At 41.5% G+C, this 22197-nt stretch overlaps 1 protein-coding gene across 1 annotated transcript in view; it reads right to left on the reverse strand.

Annotated features, from left to right (window-relative positions):
- FBN1 (fibrillin 1) overlaps positions 1 to 4141 on the reverse strand; it is a 235036-nt gene extending 230895 nt beyond the window's left edge. The window contains exons 1-2 of the mRNA XM_076004337.1: positions 3970 to 4141; positions 2987 to 3331 (exon numbers count right to left, since the gene is read on the reverse strand). Of these exons, the coding sequence (XP_075860452.1) occupies positions 2987 to 3150 (164 nt within the window). The 5' untranslated portion in view covers positions 3151 to 3331; positions 3970 to 4141. The remainder of the gene's footprint in view (positions 1 to 2986; positions 3332 to 3969) is intronic.
- Positions 4142 to 22197: the final 18056 nt, after the last annotated feature.

A 22197-nucleotide genomic window follows, 5' to 3' on the forward strand; every position in this document is an offset into this window, starting at 1 on the left:
AGGAAGACAAGCTAGGACTACACAGCCAGTGAGGGGAAAAGGAGGCAGGTCCCCAGTATGTGAAGAGGCAGCTGACAGGAAACGAATATATACCTTCAGAAGAATTCTAAGGCAGATTTTGTAGTCACCTGCCACATCAGAGAAAAACAAGAAGGCAGTCAGTATTTGTGGGGGAGACTGGACCAGTGCACAGCAGATACTGATGAGTTTAAAGCACCTTTTAACTAGAGGAAATATTAGTGAGGTGCTGAAAGTTGCTGCCACCAACTGGGCAGCAGGCAGACTAAAGGGGTTACAAGTCACTTTCACTTCATAAACTGTGCATTTCCATCAAAATGGCAAACAGGTTTTGCCATAGTCAAAGAGGTTAGTTTTGAAGCTAGTAATATTTTAACAAGCAAAAATAGAAATTTTAAACAATAACTGGAAAAATGTAATACATAACTGCTTTTCCTGATGATGTATACAGCAGGGCACAGTTAAAGGACTTATTCATGTAAGACTGTAATGGCAATAAGCAGAGAGAATAAATTTTATATCTTATTCAAATTTAACATCAGAATTGGTGTTTGTTTAAAATCTTCAGGAAAGCCTTTGATCCAGCAATTCAACTTTTACTGATTTATACCACATATAAACTTATACATTTACACGTAGGTAGATAGAAGAATGTTGGTGATGGCAAAAGATTTAATATAGTCTAAAGAGCCATCATTAGAAAACTGTTCCAGCCACATGATGGGATTCTATACAACAAGAAAACGCATGAGGTAAGTCCATATGTGTTAATAGATGGATGTAGTAAAGTTCAGAATATTAGGTACAGTATATTCCATGTATTAAAAAAGGACAAACACATACATGGGTGTATGCATACACACATATTTATAAATGTACATATATATATGTCTGTAATATTTCTAAAAAATATATACAAGAAAGTGGTCTCTGAGAGGTAGGAGGAAATACTTTCAATTGTTTATCCTTTTAGATTATTATTTTTACCCACCATATACATTATATACATATAAAACCTTATAGATAACATGAGAATTAGGAACACTAATAATTACTATTCTATTAATACCATGTTTTAAGGAAGGCTTTATAAAAAATTTGCAATAAGAGAAGGTCTGTGTTAGTGATCAAATACTGTAAGGAGCACAGAGAGGCGTCTCACTTAAATAATTAAAAAAATGTAAAACCCAACAGAAATGAACACTAGTGTGAGTAAAAGTGTGGCATCCTGTTAAACAACAAAGTAAAGCTTAGTTTCTATTTCACATTGGGACTGTGCCTCCCAAGGAAACATACTGGCTGGTGAAAGCACAGAGATGAGACATAAGTCTAACCAAGCTTAATGCTGCCCTGTAGATTTTTATCTACAGAATTAAGCCTTCATTTCCTCTATGTATAGGAGCAATGCTATCAGAATAGATATTAAGATAATATTGCATAGCAGAAATATGTTTTGTAAGGAAAAATGCTGGACTAAATCAAGTCCTTTTAAGAACATCTGAAAATGAGAGTTTCAGTTCATTTATTGAACTTGCCATGTGCCTTGTACACAGGGCAATAAATGTCTGCTGCCTGATCAGGGTCAGACTTACCATGATAAGCAAATTTCCTTTCCAACATTATCGGAATGCTGGGTTTATTTCCCCCAAAGGCCAAGATGGAACCGAATTAATCATAACTATTTTCTGGGGTCAGAAAATCATATATATTTACCACAGCCTAAGCATTTGGCTCTGACAATCATCTTGTCCCTAGTTCAGACAAGGACTCAAAAACTGCTCTGTTCAGTTTGCTGTACTCTTTCTTCTCCTATCTGGGCCATAAAAACACAGATTTCACTACATATATACAATTAAAACAGCCCATAGCAAAAAAAGCATAAGTGAAATGTTCAGCTACATATCCAAGTGGACATTGTCACTTGGCCATATAATCAAGCTACAGAACCACCCAGGAAAAGAGCTTCAGTGAGAATTTTTTAAATTTAATAGAAAACCTTTGTATATTTACTGTCTGGGTTCATTTAACAGGCTCCTCCAAGGAGATAAAAAAGGGGTCATTTATAGTCCATCCCGCTGTTTCTGCGGAGGCTTGAATTTAAACAATCCCAGAAAGACAGATTTCTTTTCCAACCTGAAAAATCTTAAAGGAAATGTATTCCCGACCCCCTTCAAGTCAGGAAACTGACAACCTTGAGACACCCTGCTTAATTTAAATCTTTCCTGCTGAATGGTCTTCTGTAACAGGGGCAGGAGAAGCCGGTGAAATGGTCCATGGCATGTACATAACACATACACCACTGGCTAAAAAACACCCACTTAAGACCAGCCGCTGCAGCATTACTGCCTCAGTGAAATAGAGCGCTCCGCACAACCCGAAAACAAGTTTTCAGAAACACTTGTCCTGCTCTGCTTCCAGGGTAGACATCTGAAAGGGAGCACTGCCCAGAAAATTCGGTCCCTAATTTCATAAGTGTACTTTACAGGAGAGACAACTATTAACCGTGTTCCTTCTCCTCTGTCACTGGAAATCCCTTCCTTTCCTGGTTCCCCTTCAAACAGGGCATCCACAAAGATGCCCACAAGGGAAGTGCTTTCCCCTAGACACAACCGGAATTGGTATGAAGGGAAAGGAACGGGCTTCTCTTCTCCCAGTCGCGACTCCTCCCCTTCTTCCTCAAGGAATCATCGCCTCCCCAAATCTGCCGCAACAATGGCCCTTGCAAGATTCCTTTTAATCGTGCCCTCTCCTCTGCGGCCGAAATCCTTGGAGGAGCAAGGTGGGTTAGCCCCAAACTCGACGAGAGCTGCGTAACCCTAGCACCTCCAAGGTGCCCCCAGGACGTCTTGCCACGGAAGGAGCATTCCACTTCGAGAATCGCCCCTGTCAGTTGGTCTAAGTCAGGGAAACTCGGGAGAAGGGGGAGGGGAGACCCACACCAAAGGAGTTGACCGGTTGGTTCCTTTACCCTTTAAGCGCGTCGTGTCCTCCGCCGCCTCTTCTCTTGGCCCGGCTGGCTCTGGTTTCCTTCACGTTCCCAGCCTCCAGATTGGCGTCCGCCCCATGGCTCGTGTAGGACGCTAAGAGCACGGTAAATCCCAGGATGATCTCCAGCAGGCCCCCTCGCCGCATGGTGCCGAGCCGCCGCCGGCTCCCGCCGCCTCTGGCTGCGCCCCGGGCTCGGTCTGCGGCCGCCGCTGCGCCCTGAAGCGCACCGCGCCGCCGGGGTCCCGCTCTCCCGCCGCCCGTCCCCCGGGCCGGGCTCCTCCCGCCTCCTCCAGGCGCGGCTCCCACTTCAGGCGGCCCCTGCCAGCTGCAACAGAGACAAACCCCCGAGGCGGGGGAGACAGTCGGCCCCGGGATGCTGAAGCCTGGCGGTCCCCATTCCCCAGCCAGCCCAACCCGCGCGCCGCCTGCGCGTGGCGCAGTTAATTTGGGTAAGTGGAGACCGTTGGGTCCACCGTTGGCCGAGAAGCGCAGGCCCCCGGCGGCGGCAGCTCCGGCCGAGCCCTCGGCCTCCCAGACGCCGCCCGAAGAGCGCAGCGCAGAGCGCCCGCGTCCCGAGCGGTCCTCAGCCCCGGGGCGAGCTCGCTGGGTTTATTTTTTCAGTGGCACGAATTGCGCGCCATGCGCACTCGCAACGCCCCAGCTCCTCAGCCTGTCCTCTCCGCCAAGCCGCGGGGCTGGAAGCCCGCCGCGCCGTCCCTGCCGGCTCGGGGCGCTGCCACCGCCCCCGAGCATCCGACGCCGAGCCCGACACCCGGAGCCCCCGGCCAGGAAGCTGTCAGGCAAGGGAGGGCCAGCGCCAGCTGTGGACGTTCCGGGACGGCCCCTCACCCCAGTCCCCGTCCCTGCCCGCGGCGCGGCGCGGCGCAAACGCAGGAGCCTCCGTGGCCGGAGCTCCAGCCGCCGTGGCCGCCCGACCCCCGTCGGGACCCCGGCTGCACCCACTGGAGAAGCGGAGGCTCCGGCTCCCCAGGAGGCGGCGGCGGCTGCTCGTCGGTCCTGGCCGCTGCAGCCGCGGGTCCGCTCCGCCCGCAGCTGTCCCAGCTGTGGCCGCCTGTCCGCCTGTGGCACCCACAGTCTCTACCGCGGCTCCCGCGGCCCCCTCCTTTCCCCACCTCTTCAAATATCGTCCGCGCAGCGGTTTCTCGCGAGAGAAATACTTTTCAAAAAAAAAAAAAAGAAAGAAAAAGAAAATGACACCCCCTCCTACATCCCCCTCATCACCACCCCACCCCCCGGCCCCCTCCATCCTCCCTTTCCACTCCCCTTTGCCAGCCACCGCCTCGGCGCGGGGCCTCCCTCGCTCGCAGGATTAGCGCAGTGGGAGGAGGCAGAGGTGACCAGGTCTGCCAGGCCTGGGATTTCTCGTCCTGGGGTGGGGAGGAGAGAAATGGGAAGAGGTGGAGTAGCGGTTTTAGCCCGCTCTGCGGCTGGGAGGTCTAGACCCGAGATTAGCTTCTCCCGTGATCCGGGAAGCCCGGCCGGCGCAGAAAGCTGTGCCACCTGCACCAAGAATGCGCGCCGGAGCCCGCGGCCCCGGAGGCCTGGGAGGCCCTGGAGGCCCTGGCCGGAGAGGAGACCCGTCCTCGTCGCCCCCCTGCCTCCCTACGCCTCTCCTGGCCGGTACCCAGCCCCCAGCCCCAGGCCGCAGTGGGGGCTGAGGGGGTGAGGGAACTGATGTGCCGACCAAGGAGGGGGCTTTGCCGCCGCCACTTGCCCCCCACCCCTGGGTGTCGAGAGCCCATTCAAGGCGTGGCTCTTCCGAGGCTTAGTTCTAGCCACTCAGCCTGAATCCAGGATGCTCCAGGGCTTCCAGCTGGATTCCAACCCAGGGGCCTGTGAGTGCTGGAACCTAAGATTTAGGATGGGGGCGATGACAGGATGGTCCTCTTGCCCAGTCCACAGTTAAGACTGGGGTTCCCGGGACGATCCCACTTACCTCCAAAACACACACACACACACACACACACACACACACACACACACACACACACACGGCTGCCTCTTCAGGATATGCAAGGCACAGTGAATTTAGTGGCTTTGAAGGATATAGTATTTGTGTCATCCTTATATGGATAATTCCCTGGGTTGCCTGCATCCTACAACAGTTTAGGAGGGCAGGAAATTGCACACTGAACCTTGCCTGCTAGAACTGAGACCCCAGAAAATTCCTGTGCAGCAGCCACCAGCTGTCAAGTCAGGAATAAGAGCTCAGCACAAACATGTACCCTAGGAATGCATCCTGTTGGAGGGATTTTCCTTCTTTGCAGTAGTTTGTAAAGGGGCCCAGATATTCAACTTCTTTCCAATTGCAAGATGGGACAAATAATGTCCACCACACAGGGTGGTAATGGTAATGATGGACATGCTGACTGCTATGATACATGAATGTGAAGATGGAATAGTAAAACTGCAACATATGAGATGATTTAAAGTGATCGTTCTATAAGTGTGTGGTCTGGTTTAAGATTCATGAATTAAAGCCTTGGTCACACACTCTCAGTTGAGTAAAGGAGATCGTTCATTCGTTACTGAGCACCAACTTTGTACCTCTTGGAGCATTGTTGAACCAAACTGACTAATGAGCAAGAAGAAATGTGTCTCCCCTGGCACAGGAGGAAGTCTACAGGGAAAGGCAGACTTGAAAACAAATAATGACCCAATAGTTAAGTGCCAAGAAGGATAAGTACTGAGTGCTTGCTTGGAGAATAATATATCATGGGTGCGGGAGGGAGCAGGGGGTTCTACCTAGGCTAGGGCTGATCAAGGAAGGTGTCCCTGAGGAAGTGACTTTTAATTTAAGTCCTGCCCACCAGTTTTCTGGGCTGTTCTGCAATCTGGAAGCTCTATCTGCTTTCCCTATACTCTAGGAGCATGCAAGACATGCTGTGCACTTCTCTGTTATTATCTTCCACTCACTGCCTCGTTGGACAGCAGCAACCCAACACAAGACTTTTCTAAGGCTTTTGCCCAGGAAGCAAAGAGCAAACCCTAGTGTCCTGAAAGTCTCCCCTTCCAGCATTTACAGATGTTTCTATTACTCCAAACTCAACCCTAAACTACCTTCCAGGGTTTTATCTCCAAGAGAAGGATATAGATTAAATGCTTTTATCTGGCCTTTGCTTCCCATCCCCCTCCTCTTTTTTTTCCTAGACCCCTCCCTCCAGTAAAGACTCTATTTCTTCTTTATATTGGGTAGGAGCTCTGGGCCATATACTTCACTCTTTAGTCAATAAATCTCACATCCTAACCAGAATGGTAGAAGACCAACAGGGAAGGGGAGGTGGGAGAAACATGATTACTGAAAAGGGAATGCATTTTTAAATATGTAAGAAATATTCCCATTATCTAGGCAATCAACATACATTAGAGCAGTATGATACTAGTGACAAAATTCAATAACAAATAACAAAAATCTGTGCCTTTGCAATAAAATTTTCTTGATGCTGGATGATTCAAGACCCACATCTTTTTGAACTTATTATAGGTTGGTGTTTTGTTTTGTTTTGTTTTCTCACGGATTGTTTTGTACTGTTTGCAAAAAAGTCTACAGGCTGGAATTCCATTGTCTTATCTCATCATTTCAAAGAATTCAATCCATCCTAAGAAAATCTGTTTAAATTTCTCCTTCTTATAAGGTGTTTTGGCTCGTGCCAATCTCTCTTATTTGAATATCATTGCACTAATTAACTGAATTATTCACTTAATAATTAACTTTAATATATAATTGTAGCATACCTATTATATACCAAGTACTGTTCGGCACTGACAATTGAGATATTTATTCTATTGTTATAGGGAACTATATATATTTTTTTCTGTATCCATTATATTTATTCTCCCTTGCTATATTATAGATACAGTAAAGGACAAAGTTGTATATGTTATTCATTCATGGAAACTTACACAGTGTCCTGAAAGCTGTAACAAAAGATAAATAGTTTGGTGATTGTTGTTTGAGCAGTTGGGATCTTGTGGCATTTTTAGCTTCAAGAGCACACTCATCACTTTTTATCTCCTGTATAAAATCTGCGTCAGCAAGGGTTCTCTGTCACGAGCAAGAAAACTAACTCTGGACAACTTAAGCGGAAAAAAAAATTAAGTATTATCAGGTTGTGAGATGATTCATTGAACTATACTTTGGGATAAAACAGGGAATAGTACAATTCTGGGATAGAGGTAGCAGAAAACCTCTTCAGAGTGATGCCATTTGGGTAAATCAATTCCAGCCATTTTGGTTCCTTTGCCATGCCTCTCAAGGTTCAAATTCAAAGGAGAGGGTCCTATTGACCTAGCTTTTTAGGGAACCTGTCCACAATCCTGCCCAAGGGATGATGGAGCACCTTGATGGATGGTCCCAATAAGAATGCATGTCATGGGAAATGGTTACTTCATGAAGGATGGCCAAAACCCTATTTCATTCATGCACCCAAAACTGACAGCATTGATGCTTTAAAGGCACACACACAAAAAATTCCCAATGTCCATTACACCATCTGAGGAACTTTTGAGGGTGCATAGAGATCACTGTGATAAAGCACTTGCAAACACATAAGAAGCATACTCTAAAATCAGCTTCTAAATCTAAACCATGACTTCACAAAAAGTGAACTAGACTTTCATGCAGCCTCAATTTCCCTCATTGATGGTGGCAAGTAGATCACTCATGATACAACCAACTACATCATCAAAAACTAGCTTTTGACACTTAGTGTTGCAGAATTTTTTAGTTATAAAAATATAATGCATTTGGACATGTACACAGCTCCACACACAAAAAAAAATATAATGCATCTATTACAGCTGCCAGAAACCATACCTACTTATATATATATATATAAAGAGAAAAATATACCTTCATGTACATAATCTCATGTAATCTTTACCATAACTTTGTGGTGGATTAAAAAACCATGGCCACAATATTTGTTATCTTCCTCCATCAAGAAGTGGAGTCTGTTTCTCAGCCCTCTGAATCTGAGCTGGGCTTGTGTCTTTGACTAATAGAATATGGTGGAAGTAACATTGTGTGACTTCGAAGGCTAGGCCTTAAGATGCCTCGCGGCTTCCTCTTTACCCTATTCGATGTTGCTCTGAGATGGCTGTGCCTTTGAGAAATCCAGGATGAAAGACTAGGTGGAGAAACAGCCCCAGCTGTCTCAGCTAAGTCAAGACTCTTGCTGAGCCACCAACTAAATTTAGCCACATAAGTGAGCCCAGCAGATCAGCAGAACTGTCCAGCCAACCCACAGAATCAACACATCATTGTTGTTTTAAACCACTTAATTATTAGGGTGATCTATTATGCAGGAATCGATAAATAATTCAAACCTTATGAGAGAAAATACTTTTGTCTCGATTTTATAGATAAATAACCTCACATTCAGAAGAGTTAAGAAGCTTGCTCAAATTTATAAAACCATTTGGAAAGGCAGGGCTGGGATTCAAAACCATGCCTTTGACAACAAGTCGAGGGTACTTTCCATTTCATCGTAGCTAACTCATCTATGGCTGCAAAATCTTGGTCAAGATCTAGGGTTGCTGTAGATGGGAGCCACTCCCAGTATCCACGACACTTCTCTTGTGTCTTCTGGGAGGCTAAGATTTCATCTCTTAACCTTTATTGCTGTATGAATCAACACTGCATCCTACTTGAGAGCTCCATTTATTCCATGCCGTAGTCACCATGATCTCCCCAGGAAGTGATCACAAAAGCTTCCATGGTCAACTTCTCTGCCTCTCTGCCTCAGTTTCTATTATAGTTCCCAGTCACATTCTTATCATTTAAGATGATTCCTTGTACAAAATAGGCTCTCAATAAGTCCTTGTTGAATGAACAAATGAATGAATGATCTTTCTTTCTGGATGGTGATATGATGGCAACTTTAAAACGTCACCCCATTCTTCCTTATCATTCTCTGTGTTAAGAGAAAGACCAAACCTCTACAGCCACTGACAAGGCCTTGGTGTGTTCTGTTGCCTGGCTGTGCCTCAGTTGCCCCATTACTCCTTCTCAGGAGGTCATATGAGTGCATGGGTCTTAACTTTGAAGAACAGAAGGTGGGATTCAGTTGTGCAATTGCTAGCATAGTACATCTATGTATGTCCCACTTTTTTTTTTTTTATTGTTTAGTTCATTTAACCAATTGAAAGCCAGGCACTATAGGTTGAATATTGTGCCAGAAGCTGAGGCTTCAGTTGTGTAGGGGATGCCATTTTTGCTGTAAGAAGCATATGATCTAAAGTGTTGGAAGAGGCCCTTACAGTGACAGTTGCCATTGCCTGAGCCTTTGCTTAGTATAGGCACTGTGTTAAGTGGGAGGTTAGTTCTTGTTCCACCCATTTTACAGTTTCACAGAGGGTAAGGTCTAAAGAAGAGCGGCTTAAAATGACATAAATAGATCTTTCTTTTAGGGAAAATTTGTATATGTTTGTGTCTGTATGTTACACTCAGGATCCTACACAATTCCCACTTAAATGTAAAGTTATAATTTTGTGAGGGAGAAAGGTAAAAAGGATTTTTGTAAAAAGGTAAAAATGTATACATGCTAGAAAAAATTTTTCATTTTCATCATTTTTCATAAATTTTATTTATTATAGAAATATTTTAACTATTTAAAGAAAGGGTTTTTTTTTTAAAGAATATTTTCCCATAATCTTACCACCCTAACACACTGTATTTTTCTCATTTTCCCCCTAGTCTTTGTCCATATGGTACATTTTACATAGTCATATACAGGGTGTGTATATGGTTTTTGTCTTCTGCTGAACAGGGAAGAGAATTAGTTCAGCACTTTGGGGTTTAACCTTTGCATTTTGTAGATGGGGACCCTGGGTGAGGTTTGCCTAGCTGTACTTCTGGCAGAAAGCATGTACAACTGTTGAATTATGTTATTGAAATAACTTTCATTACCTCAATCCCCCAAAGCAAACAGTTGCTCTCCACCCAAAACAAAAGCTGTGGTTCCCAGACTTCATTTCACTTGTGTTTTCCATGAGTTCTGTGACCCACCCTGGTATTCCCTGTCATTTTTTTCTACCAGACATAACAGATACCAGCCCAACAGCAGAGGGGAATAAAGAAGAGGCCTGGACAGCAAGGAAGGACATAACATTATATCCATCACAAATTAAAAACACATTCTCAGCTCCATTCAACGACTATTTACCAAACACCAGCTCTGTGTTCCAGAACTATGGTGGACCCTACAGAAGCCACCAAAAAGTGTCAGTACTGTGTCCTTGCCCCAAAGGGTTACACCCTCTCTCAAGAGGGAGGAAATAAATGCGTGTAGCAGGGGTCGGCAAACTTTCTACGAAGTGACAGATAGTAAAACATTTTAGGCTTTGTGGGCCAAGAGGCAAAAGAAAGCCAATTTCCTGACAAGAATAAAACTTTGTCTATGGAAGCTGAAATTTGAATTTCGTATAATCTTCATGTGTAATGAGATACTCTTTCCATCTTTTTCAACAATTTAAAAATGCAATAACTATGCATAGCTTGCAGGCTATATAAAAATAGGCAGTCGGGGAGGGGGGTAGATATTTGCCCTGTGTGGCCATAGTTCACCAACCCCTGGTGTGTAAAACAGCACAGGACATGGCTTGGGGATTACTGGGTGGCACCAGGACAGGAATCCAGAGAGGGAAGATGTGGGATGGCTTGGGGTGGAGGAGGGGGTGTGGGGGGCAGTCCAGGCAGAAGACTTAATGGAAGAGATGGGATTTGAGTATGGCCTTGAAGGGACGGTAGGATTTGGCTGCCTAAACCGCTGCGGAGAACATTCCAGGCAGAGGCAATGAGCATGAAGCAAAGACACATGGGCCAAAGGGGACCTGTGAAGTGTTTCCCCATCCTTCTCTGTGACATGCTCCTATCTCTCCAAGGTTTCCACAACACGCCCTGGCCGTGTGCTTCTGAAGGGGAGGGGTGTTCTGGGCCTGTGGGAGCAGCAGGTCTTTAAATGACTATGACTACTCATGTTCTGTGAATATTTATAATATCCATCACCCAAAACTTGTCGGAGACCCTGAGATCCACCTGATCTCTTGCTTGAAAGTGATTAAGGGCAAACAAGACTTTATTTTTCTCCATCAGGAGATTTTCCGGGGTTCATTTGGTCACCTAGTTTAAGGAATTTTTATGGAGAATGAGCTTTTACCTTAGGATCTTAATATTCTGATTATACCAGGAAATGCCACTTGCCCTAACCCAATTTCTCATGACCGATCTAAAAGTCTTGGTTAAGTTAGGAGTGACAAGTAGCTTTGGCTAGCGACATTTATCTTTTCCTACATCTGTTTTTGTTTTTACTTTCAATATGAATTTTCTTGACAAGGTTAGTAATACTAGTAATTAGCAGATACCTAAAAAAATGTTTTTCCTGGCTGACTTGATCTATTCCCATGATTTCACCCCCTGCTCATAACATACTACTAACTCCCAAGTCTGTATCTCTGGCCCAGACAGCTCCCTAGAGCTTCTAATTCAGACATCCAAGTTCCTGCAGGATGCCTTCACCTAGTTCTCCCACAGGCATTCAACCTCAACTGTTGTAGCAGCTTCTAATAAGACCTCCAGTGATACCCACCTCTGGGTACTCATGCCCAGGGGCAATCCCTGCCTCCCACCCCGCCCTTGAGTGTGGGCTGGACCTAAAGACTCTTCTAACCCACAGAGTGTGGCAGCAGAGATGGGATGTTGCTTCCAACATAAGGTTACTAAATGACACTGGATTCCACCTTGCTTGCACTCTTGCTTGCCCAGGCTGATGGAAACCAGCTGTCATGCTGTCAACTGCCCCAGGAGAGGCCCTGTGCAAAGAATGGAGGGAGGTCTCAGGCCAACAGCCAGTGAGGACCAGAGATCTACAGTCCAACAGCCCTTGATGAACTGAGCTCTGCTAACAATCACAGGAGTGAGCTTGGAAGTCTTCAGATGAGATTGCAATCCCAGCCAACACCTTGACTGCAGCTGTGAGAAATGTCCAGCCGGAGGCATCTAGCTAAGCAGTGCCTGACTGGTGACCCATATAAACTATGAGAGAATAAATGGGTAGTGTGTGAAACCACCAAATTTTGAGGCAATTTGTTACACAGAAATAGATAACTAATGTATCAGCAAAATCCCTCAACCTGTTCCCCAATATTCTCTATTTTAATTATGAGAACCACCGTGTAGCCACTTACCTATGCTGACAATGGGCTTATTAGAGGTCCTTCTCATATCTACAAAAGCTCAAATGCTTTTGGATTTTTCAACCACAATTGACATGATTTAGTAGTCTTAAAATTTGTTCCCTGTGAGTTCCATCTGAAACTCAAGCCATCTGTGCTACAGCTTGAACTTTTTCAATTTCTTCATGATTCTGTTAGCAACAATATTAATGACATCATACTGGATGTCTTTCCACAGATAATAAACCCCTGGGAAGTGTCCAGAGTGATGGAATGGGAGAAGGGAGAGTCTGGGAAATGCTAGAAAACTCTGCCCATTGTTTGAAAATCAACCACATAAATAAGGATAGAACAAGCATGGAATTAGAAGACAGAAGACTGTGGTCCTGGTGTAGGCTCTGCTATTAATCTGCTGTGGCCTCAGCAGGTCACTTTACTTCTAAGTGCCTCTGTTTCCACTTCAAGAAAATGACGGATTTAGATTTCAGTGGGAAGCAGAGCCATGGGTGGGTTGCTTCAGGATAAACTAAGGAGCTTGTTAAATTTCAGATTCCTGTCCCTAACATTAACCCATTACTGATTCAGTAGGTCTGAGATGAGGTCTAGGAATCTGTATTTTTAAGGTGTCCAGCTCTCTAAAATATATCCAGGCATGGAAATTCATGAATTAGATTCTTTCAAAAGATATTTACAATTCTAGTGCTATAATTGCCAAGCAGTTTCTATTATATGCCAATTTTACTTTGCATGTTCATTATAAAACATGCCAAAAAATTAAAATTTTAAAGAATGATTTTGTGTGTGTATGCATATGTGTATTTTTTCCCATTTTATTTTCTTTCCAAACCCTAATGAATCTCCTTGCATACTCACTGGGATACGTGCCTCTCATTGGGACACCCATTGGAGACCATGACAGGTCTATTGGAATTGGGTGAAGAGGGACACAAAGGTCTAACTCCACCAAAAGACAAACATCCAAGTTAGCAGGCAGGCTCCTTATGTTCATAGTACTGTTTGGCATTGCTTGGGATACTGTGAAGTATATATATTGTCACAAAAGAAATTAAAGACATGTGCATATATGTGTGTATGTGAAGAATTAGTCCTTCTTGTCCTCACCTGAAAACCTATTGCTACACAGTGTCACATCAAAAAGAAACAGAATCTTCTCTTACATTATCCTGGTTGGAGCTGGAGGCCATCTTTCAAAGTGAAGCATCGCAAGAATGGAAAAACAGGCACTATATGTACTCGCCATCAAATTGGTACTAACTGATCAACACTTAGATGCTCACATGGAAGTAATATTCATCGGGTGCCGGGTGGGTGGGAGGGGGCTTGTAGGGATAGATAAACTCACAACTAATGGGTGTGGATTGCACTGTATGGGGGACAGGCATGCTTGTAGCTCTGGTTTGGGTAAGGCAAAGGTAATATATGAACCAAAATGTATGTACCCCCATAATATTCTGAAATTTTAAAAAATTTAAAAATTTAAAAAAAAATTTTAAAAAGGAAACAGAATGGGACTTAACAGAAAAACATCTGACACAAACTTCAGTAAAAAAGTCTTTGCTGAAGCCCACTTGATGAGGCGCAAAGGTAAAATTGTGCCCCATCACACATAGCATGACTTTCTCTCTCTATTGTAGAAATCCCATGATTCCTCCAATCCCTAATTTTCCCCTCCCCAAATCTCTCAAATCTCTCCCTGCTTCTCTTTCTCTCTGCCCCCACCCTGTCTCCTAGGATTCTTTAGCGCACCTGCCCGGTCCCCTCTGTTAGGTAGAATTATTTCCTTTTCTCTCAGCTTCTCCCATTTGCTCCACAAAAGAAAAGGCTCAGCCTAGGATTCACTTTCAGTTGAAGGGGGACATTGGATCATAGTTATGTATGATATATTTTTAACCCTGTTAAAAATTTTTTCCACCAAAAAAGGAAGCTAAGTATATAAGGCAATAAGTACCAAATAGAGAATCAGAGTCCTAGATGTTCGGACAACAGAAAGAGATTTCTGTGTCAGAGTGACCAGAGAAGTTTTCGTGGAGAAAGGAGGAGATAAGCTGAAGGTTGGAAACTTGGGAAAATCTTTTACAGGTGAGCAGTAGAACCCTCCTTTCCAACAGGAGCAGGAAGTCTTATACAAGGAAAGGCCAGAAATAAGGAAGTACCCAACCTGCTTAGAAGGGTGAACAAAACTGGATGGGCTGTACAAACGAGACAAAGAGGGAGAGAGAGAAGGTTAGAAAGTGGGTTGGGGTAAAAAGATTGAGGACTTTAAAAAAGTACACATTATTAAAGAATTTAGAACATGGGAGTGACATGATTTGAAAAAATTAATTTGTTGTCACCATGCAGGAAGAAATGAAGAACAGAAATCTTTCAAGAAAAGAGGTCAGGAGGCGGGTCTTGGTGATGAGAGTCTCCTCCAAGGACATGGCAGCACACATTAAAATAAATAGAAAAATTACAGTGGCATTTCATGCTAAAACCATCGTGGCTGGGTATATGATTGAATATGAAAAACAATCATAGAGGGGCAAGCCAAAGATGACAGTGAGATTTGAAACTGGTTGGGCAGAGGATGAACAGAAATGAGGCGTGGAGGGGGAGAGAGATCGAAATGTGGAAGAGAGAAGATGGTGAGTGTGGTGTTTGTTACATTAGGCTATTCTGAAAGCAGCCCATGTGGCCGAGGTTTTAGAGCAACTCTGCTAGTAGGTAAAGGAGATGCAGTGGTTTTTGGAAAGACTTGGGATTTAGATTTGTGAGCATCTGTAAGAAATTATATTTACCAGCTAATTAAAATTGCATTTTGATTCCTAATAAACCTGCAAATTGACCTGGAAGGGATAACCCTCTTGATAGCCAGCATTTGTTCTTTGAGTTTCAGATATATTCTTGGAAACAGATTCTCATGGCAAGAAGGGTAGGAATTTTGTGTAATTAAAGAGGAAAGGAGGGACACCCTCTCAATATCAGAAACAGACTCTGCTTCTGGCAAACACTAGGAGAAAAAAAGATCTACATGTCTCCATTTGGAGTGATAGTCAGAATTTTGGGAGGTGTTAAAGAAACTACATTTGTATAACACATTCACGTCTGGATAATTTGTGAATAATAAATATTATTAGTGCATGTAGATACTCAAATGACTATCATTTAAAGAAAGCTCTCTAAGACGGTTTTCGTTTTTCCGAAAGAAAAAAATTCTTTGTTTAAACCCTGTCTAAAATACATAATAACAAATCTACATTTCCAGAGTTAAATTTTCAGCTCTGGGCTTAACGATTAGAGATTATGTTAGAATTACTCTCTTGATCAGGAACCTAGAAGTATATTTTGTATTTATTGAGCAAAACTAAATATCCACTTCCATTAGTCGAGGTGCCCATCAGCATGAGATAGTCAACGTAAGTACATAAAGTGACATAGTTGAGCAGGCATGCCCCTGTTCCTGGGAGCCACATGAGTATTTCCCTAGGCCCCTGAGGACTCAGAGAACCCAGGTTGCTCAGCACTAGTTTGGACCCTTCCTGCATTTATTTCTCGTCTCCTTGGCCCTCAGCAAGCCAAATTCCATATTGTCTCTGCAAATCTCTTTCTACTTAACACCCTGCTTTTGCTCAAATTTTATCTCATATTCAAAATGTGTTTTCCTTTACAAAGTGGATAATTCTGTTCTCTGCCAAGATCTCCTCTTCTGGGCCGATGCACACATCCCCAATTTGCTGGGAATGTTAACTGCTAACGGCTCACAGATGTGTCCCTAACTAAGCATTGCCCTTGGCCTCAGGGAACTGCCTACCTCAAGGTGAAACTCTCTCCTAGGGTGTGGCTCAATATTTTTAATATTCCTAAAAGCCTGTTATGAATAATATAAGTTCAATGCTCTTCAGTATAAAAGGAGAAAAGACACAAATTGCCAATATCAGGAATAAAAGGGAAGACATTGTTTAAAATCCTGCAGACATTAAAAGGTTAAGGAAATATTACGACAAACTTTGTGCCAATGAATTTGGCAACTTAAATAAAATGAAAAAGTTTCTTGAAAGTCATAAATTACCAAACTGATGCAAAATAATAGAAACAGGTTGAAGAGACCTTTATAGATATTAAATTCAAAATTTAAAATGCTTCCACAAGGAAAATACCAGATGCAATGGCTTTGTTGGCAATATTTTATTGAACATTTATGGAGGAAAAATAACAATCCTACAAAAACTCATTCAGAAAACAGAAGCAGAGCAAAACTCCCCAATTCATTGTATTAGCCTATCACTATTCTGATAAAACCAAACAAAGACATTACCAGAAAAGAAGGGCCAGGTCAATTACCCTTAGAAATCTGGAGGCAATAATCTTCAACAGAATGTTAGCAAATCAAACACAACAACATATAGAGAGGAAAATTCATCATGAACACGTAGAGTTTATCCTGGGAATGGAAGATTTGTTTAACTTTCAAATATCAGTGTAATTAACCATATTGACAGACTAAAAGAGAAAATCCATACGATTGCCTCAAAAGATGCAGAGAAAGCATTTGACAAAATTAAACACCAAATTATATTAAAAACTTACAGCAAACTAGGAATAAAAGAGAAAGTTCTGATAAAAGGCATCTATGGAAAACCTACACTAACATCACCTTTAATGGTGACAGACCAAATGTTTTCACCTTTAGATGAGGAACAGGGAAGGATATCTGGTACTGTCATTTATATTAAGCATTATACTGGGAGTTATAACCAGTGTTATTAGATAAGAAAAAGAAATGAAAGACATAGGGATTGGAGAGGAGGAAGTAAAACTGCCACAGACAAAATGACCATGTGTATAGAATACACCAACAATCTACAAAACAGTGACTAGAACTATAAAGTAAATTCAGCAAGGACATAGGACACAAGAGCTTTATATAAAAATCCATTGTCATTTTATATACTAGCAAAAAAAAAGTAGAATGGATTTTTTAAAAGCATTTTTAAAAATATCATTTGGTGAAAATATCATTCACTTTTAGTATGGCTGACTGAATAGGTTCCTACAAGACAGACCTTTCTACAGATAATAAAAATAAACTCTGGAAAAAAATACAAAAAAAAAAAAGAAAAAGAACAATAACAATAACAACAAAACTATCAGAAGGACTCAAGAGTGAACAAAGGCAGATAGATTCTGGAAAGGAAGTGACACCTAAATTAAGAAAATGGCACAGGATGAGTTTTCTATTTCTTATGGCTTTGGTCTAAAGACAGGCTGCAGCCAGCACTATGGAGGGTGACTAAAACTTTGAGAAAAATCCAGCATTTCTGGGCTGAAGAAACAGAATACAGAGTTCAGGATAACCCAGCTGCTGAAAAGTAAGGGAGGAACCCCCAAAAAGAGAGAATCTAAGAGGGAGAGCAACAAATTTTGTGTTTATACTCTCTCCAAATATCTGCCTGAACTGTGAATTTGCATAGGAAGACAGACTGCAACCAACCCAGAAAAGGCTGTAAGAACTGCACTGCAATTTGAACTACTGCCCGAGAGACAGAGTTCATATTTTAAGTCCAACAAAGTTAATTGCCCATAAACTAAACAAGACAAAACCGCAATTCTCTTTGAAGAAACATAACAAAATCCAAAGTGAACGTTCACAATGTCCAGGATACCATCCAAACTACTCAAAACACAAAGAAACAGGAAAATGTGAACACATTATGAGAGAAAAGATAATCAACAGATATAAACTCTAAGATGACCCAAATGTTAGAATTAGTAGAAAATAATTTTTAAATCAGGTATTATAATTCTGATCAGTGAAGTAAAGGAAAATATGCTCATAATGAATGAAAGGGCAGAGAAATAGCAGAGAAATAGAAACTGTAAAACAGAATCAAGGATCCATTCTAGAATTGGTAAATACAATAACTAAAATAAAAAATATAGTGGATGAGATAAACAGTAGAAATAAGATGATATTTGAAAAAGTCAGGAAGCTAGAATATCAATCAATAGAAATTTTCCAACATGAAAAACACAAAGAAAAAGGACCAAAGATTTGAAAAAAATTAACAGAGTTTCAAGGGCTTCTGGGATCATCTCAAAAGGTCTATCATCCATGTATTTGAAGTTATAGAAGAAGAGAATGAAGACAAAAAAAAATAATAATTTTTGAGTAATTGTAACCAAAACTTTTGCTATTTTGGAGAAAGCTATATTTAAAGATTTAGTGTGCTCAGCAAACCCAAGAAGAATAAATATGAAGAAAACTTAGCTTATACTGCTAAAAACCAAAGATGAAGAGAAAATCTTGAAAGAAGCCAAAGAAATGACATATTATACATAAGGGAACAATTGTGCAAATGAATATTGATTTCTCATCAGAAACAAATGAGGCAAGAAAACAGTGGACAATATCTTTAGAGTATTGAAACAAAAATTTGTCAGCCCCAAATTCTATATACAGCAAAAATATCCTCCAAGAATGAAGACTAAAGAAGAGTATAAGTAAATGTTATTTTAAATGGCATCAAAAATATGAAATACTTTGGAATAAATTTAATAAAATATATGAAAGACCCATTCATTAAAAATTATAAAATATTCCTAAGTGAAATTTTATAAGACCTAGATAAATGGAAAGATATAACAGTTTATAGATCCAAAGAGTCAATGTTGTTAAGAAGTCAATTCTTCCTACATTGACCTATAGATTCACAACCTATATGTAGATAAACAATTAAAATCCCAGTAAGCTTTTATGCAGAAATTGAAAGACTGATTCAAAATTTATTGGGAAAATATAAAGGACCTGAAATAACCAAAACAATTTTCTGTCTTGTAATTCTATCAATTGCTGAGAGTGGGGTAGTAAAGTCTCCAGTTGTAGATCTCTCTCTCCTTTCAACCTAGCAGTGACTGGAGTTACCTCGCACTGCCTGGTTAATTCTTGTTGCTTCTGGGCGGGCATGGAGGCCCCGCTCACCCTGGAGCTGGCATGAGAGTCAGGGCACCCCGTCCTTCCATCAAGTAGAGAATGGAAGATTAGCTTCTAGCCTAGCCCTGCTGACACCACTCCGTGGGGGAATCAGCATACTCAAGTCTATTTCTCTGGGAGGGGTGATACAACAGTAAGTGAAAAAGAAATAGGAAACAAGCCATATATATGAAATGTATACCAAAAGAAAATACACATCAAAATAATACCATTGTAATGAGGGAATTGTGGGTGGTTTTTATTTTCTCATTTACTTATTAATATATAATTTATTACAAAGAATATGCATTAGAGAGAAATAAAACATTATTTTCAGAGACAAAATAGCAATGATTTATTGGAATTCGTCTCTGCTAAGCATGCCAATTTATTAAGCCACAAGTGAATTTCTTTCATTCTGGAACAATTCGTTGACTACCTATTATTTGCAAAGCACCATTACATGGTTTTCTATGTTGTTCACTGAGTAAAATAATTCATATTTCAGATTAGTTAATAGGAGAGGAGATAAAGTTGGAGAGAGTGGGGAAAAAAAAGGATTTCAGTGTTCAAGGAGATCAGGGTAACTTTCTGGAAAGATAAAGTGTCCAGTTTTATTTATTTATTTTTATTTATTTATTTATTTTTGAGACAGAGTCTTGCTTTGTTGCCCAAGCTAGAGTGAGTGCCGTGGCGCCAGCCTAGCTCACAGCAACCTCACACTCCTGGGCTCAAGCAATCCTACTGCCTCAACCTCCCAAGTGGCTGGGACTACAGGCATGTGCCACCATGCCCAGCTAATTTTTTCTATATATATTAGTTGGCCAATTAGTTTCTTTCTGTTTATAGTAGAGACAGGGTCTTACTCTTTCTCAGGCTGGTTTTGAACTCCTGACCTCGAGCAATCCGCCTGCCTCTGCCTCCCAGAGTGCTAGGATTACAGGCGTGAGCCACCGCGCGCGGCCAAAGTGTCCAGTTTTAGAGAACTCAAGTTCAATGAAGTTAATATTAATGAAAATTTATTACCTATTTCCTTTATTGCTGATGCCTCAATATGGTCTCAAAACCACAGACAAAACATTAATACTTCATATATATGTCCCGCTTGTAAGAATTCTAACATCGTGATGAAAACTAGAAGAAAAGTTAGTATTGTTCAATGACCGCTGCTACAAAAATGTGTCAGCATTGCTTGCAAACCCTGGGAGGCAGAAGTATAACCTTTTCCGGGAAAATTTGGGAAAAATGAGTGGACATTACAAGAATTTGTCATAAAAGTGCAGAAATTACAACCCAAGCCAGCAAACTTTTTTGGAGTTTTCCTTTTTTTTTTTTTTTTGCTCTTTTCTGGGAAGGCTTAGGGCTTCCTCCACCCTGAGACTGTCTTTCTAGAAGGCTGGGCCAGGATGGGTATGGAACCAGCCAGCTACCTCAGGCAAGGTGGTAGGTGAACCCTGGTACACAGTCACTGATGACTACTAGATGGCAATGAGTATCAGAATAAACTTCCAAGCTTCAGACAGCTTGAACCCACAAGTTTCAACCCCTGGGCTGAGGCATTTGTTTCAGGAAGCACAAGATTCTGCTTTTTAAAATAGGAATGGGTGAGAACCTCTCAGGAGTAAGGGCTAGTTGTTATTCTTACCTCTTTTTGTTTGAATTTGACAAATTTTCTTAAGAGACACTCTCTGCCATTTATGTCTCGCAGGGCAGGCAAGGGGCACATAACTGCTCTTGACACAGAGTGCCACCAGCTTTCCCAGCCCGCTCTACCTCTGTGTTTGTTCCAGACTCTGATGCATATGGGAAAAGTAGAGAGTACATAAAGCATGCATCAGAAGAAGAAGGAAGTGGATATGGGGTGGAAGAATGTGTGTTTATAAGGCTTATGCCCTTGGTAAGTAAGGGACGTGCACAAGTCATTCATATTCTCTTCTGTCTGCTCTCTGCAGATACAATCACCCTGCATTGAAAAAGACAACAGAGGCCAAGCCAGACTACACAATTTCCTTCTGTGTCCTGCTAAGCTCTGCGTCTGACATTCCTCTAAGGTAGCGCAGATGCCAAATGGCTAGATACCTTAATATGTCCACTAGATTTGTAAAAGGAAATCTTGATTCTCTTCTTCTCAGCTTGATTCTCTTCTGCAGATCTTTTATGTATAGATGCTCCCAAATTAAAAGGAGTGTAATTTTTGCTCTGCAGTGAAGCAAGACAGAGCCTTTGACTCTGGGAAAACCAACAGTGAATTAAAATGATTACTGACCCACATACAGTAATTCACAGTCTGTGAGTCTGTTCAGTATGAAAACGAGTGCCTTTGTATAATTTATTAAATTGCTCCAAAATGATGTTAAAAAGCATAAAGTACATAAGTCCAAACTAAACTAAAACTACAGATAACCAAGGAATAGCAAGCTAAGATTCTATGATTTACTACAATAGGGTATTCAAACATTTAGACTGACTTTTGATTTCTGATGTTTGTATGTTCTCAGACAAGAATGAGAAACAGTCTGTAAAATAAGTTAGTCTTGGATGGCTTCAATATCTAAATAGGACACTCACGATATATTTTAAGTATCTCGCATATGACACACGATGATTGCAGCATATGAGGTAATGTTACACAATACATGATGTGCATGAATTAAGAGAGAAATATGTAGCACCATAATCATTTGGTATGCAGATTTTGACAGTCAATTTATATTCTAAAAGAAACAGATTTTTAGCTCATTGAGTTTGAAGTTACATATATTGCCAAAGGATAAATAACCATATTTTCCTGTTTCTTCTAGGCAAATTATTTTCCATGTTGACAGGCGTAAAAGTAATTTTTTAATGTAAATGTCTGTAAAACCTTAGCTCTTTGACAGGAAAACAACTTTATTGAAGATGAGTGAACCTTTCTAACAGTCTATTTTAATTATTTTTCACCTTTGAAATCAGATTACTAGGGGATAAAGAGTCAGGCCCTTATTTAATTAACATTTTCAAATGGATATAAACAATGTGGCCAAGAA

This window comes from Microcebus murinus, chromosome 6 (genome assembly GCF_040939455.1).
Source record: "Microcebus murinus isolate Inina chromosome 6, M.murinus_Inina_mat1.0, whole genome shotgun sequence".
Classification (NCBI taxonomy): Eukaryota; Metazoa; Chordata; class Mammalia; order Primates; family Cheirogaleidae; genus Microcebus; species Microcebus murinus.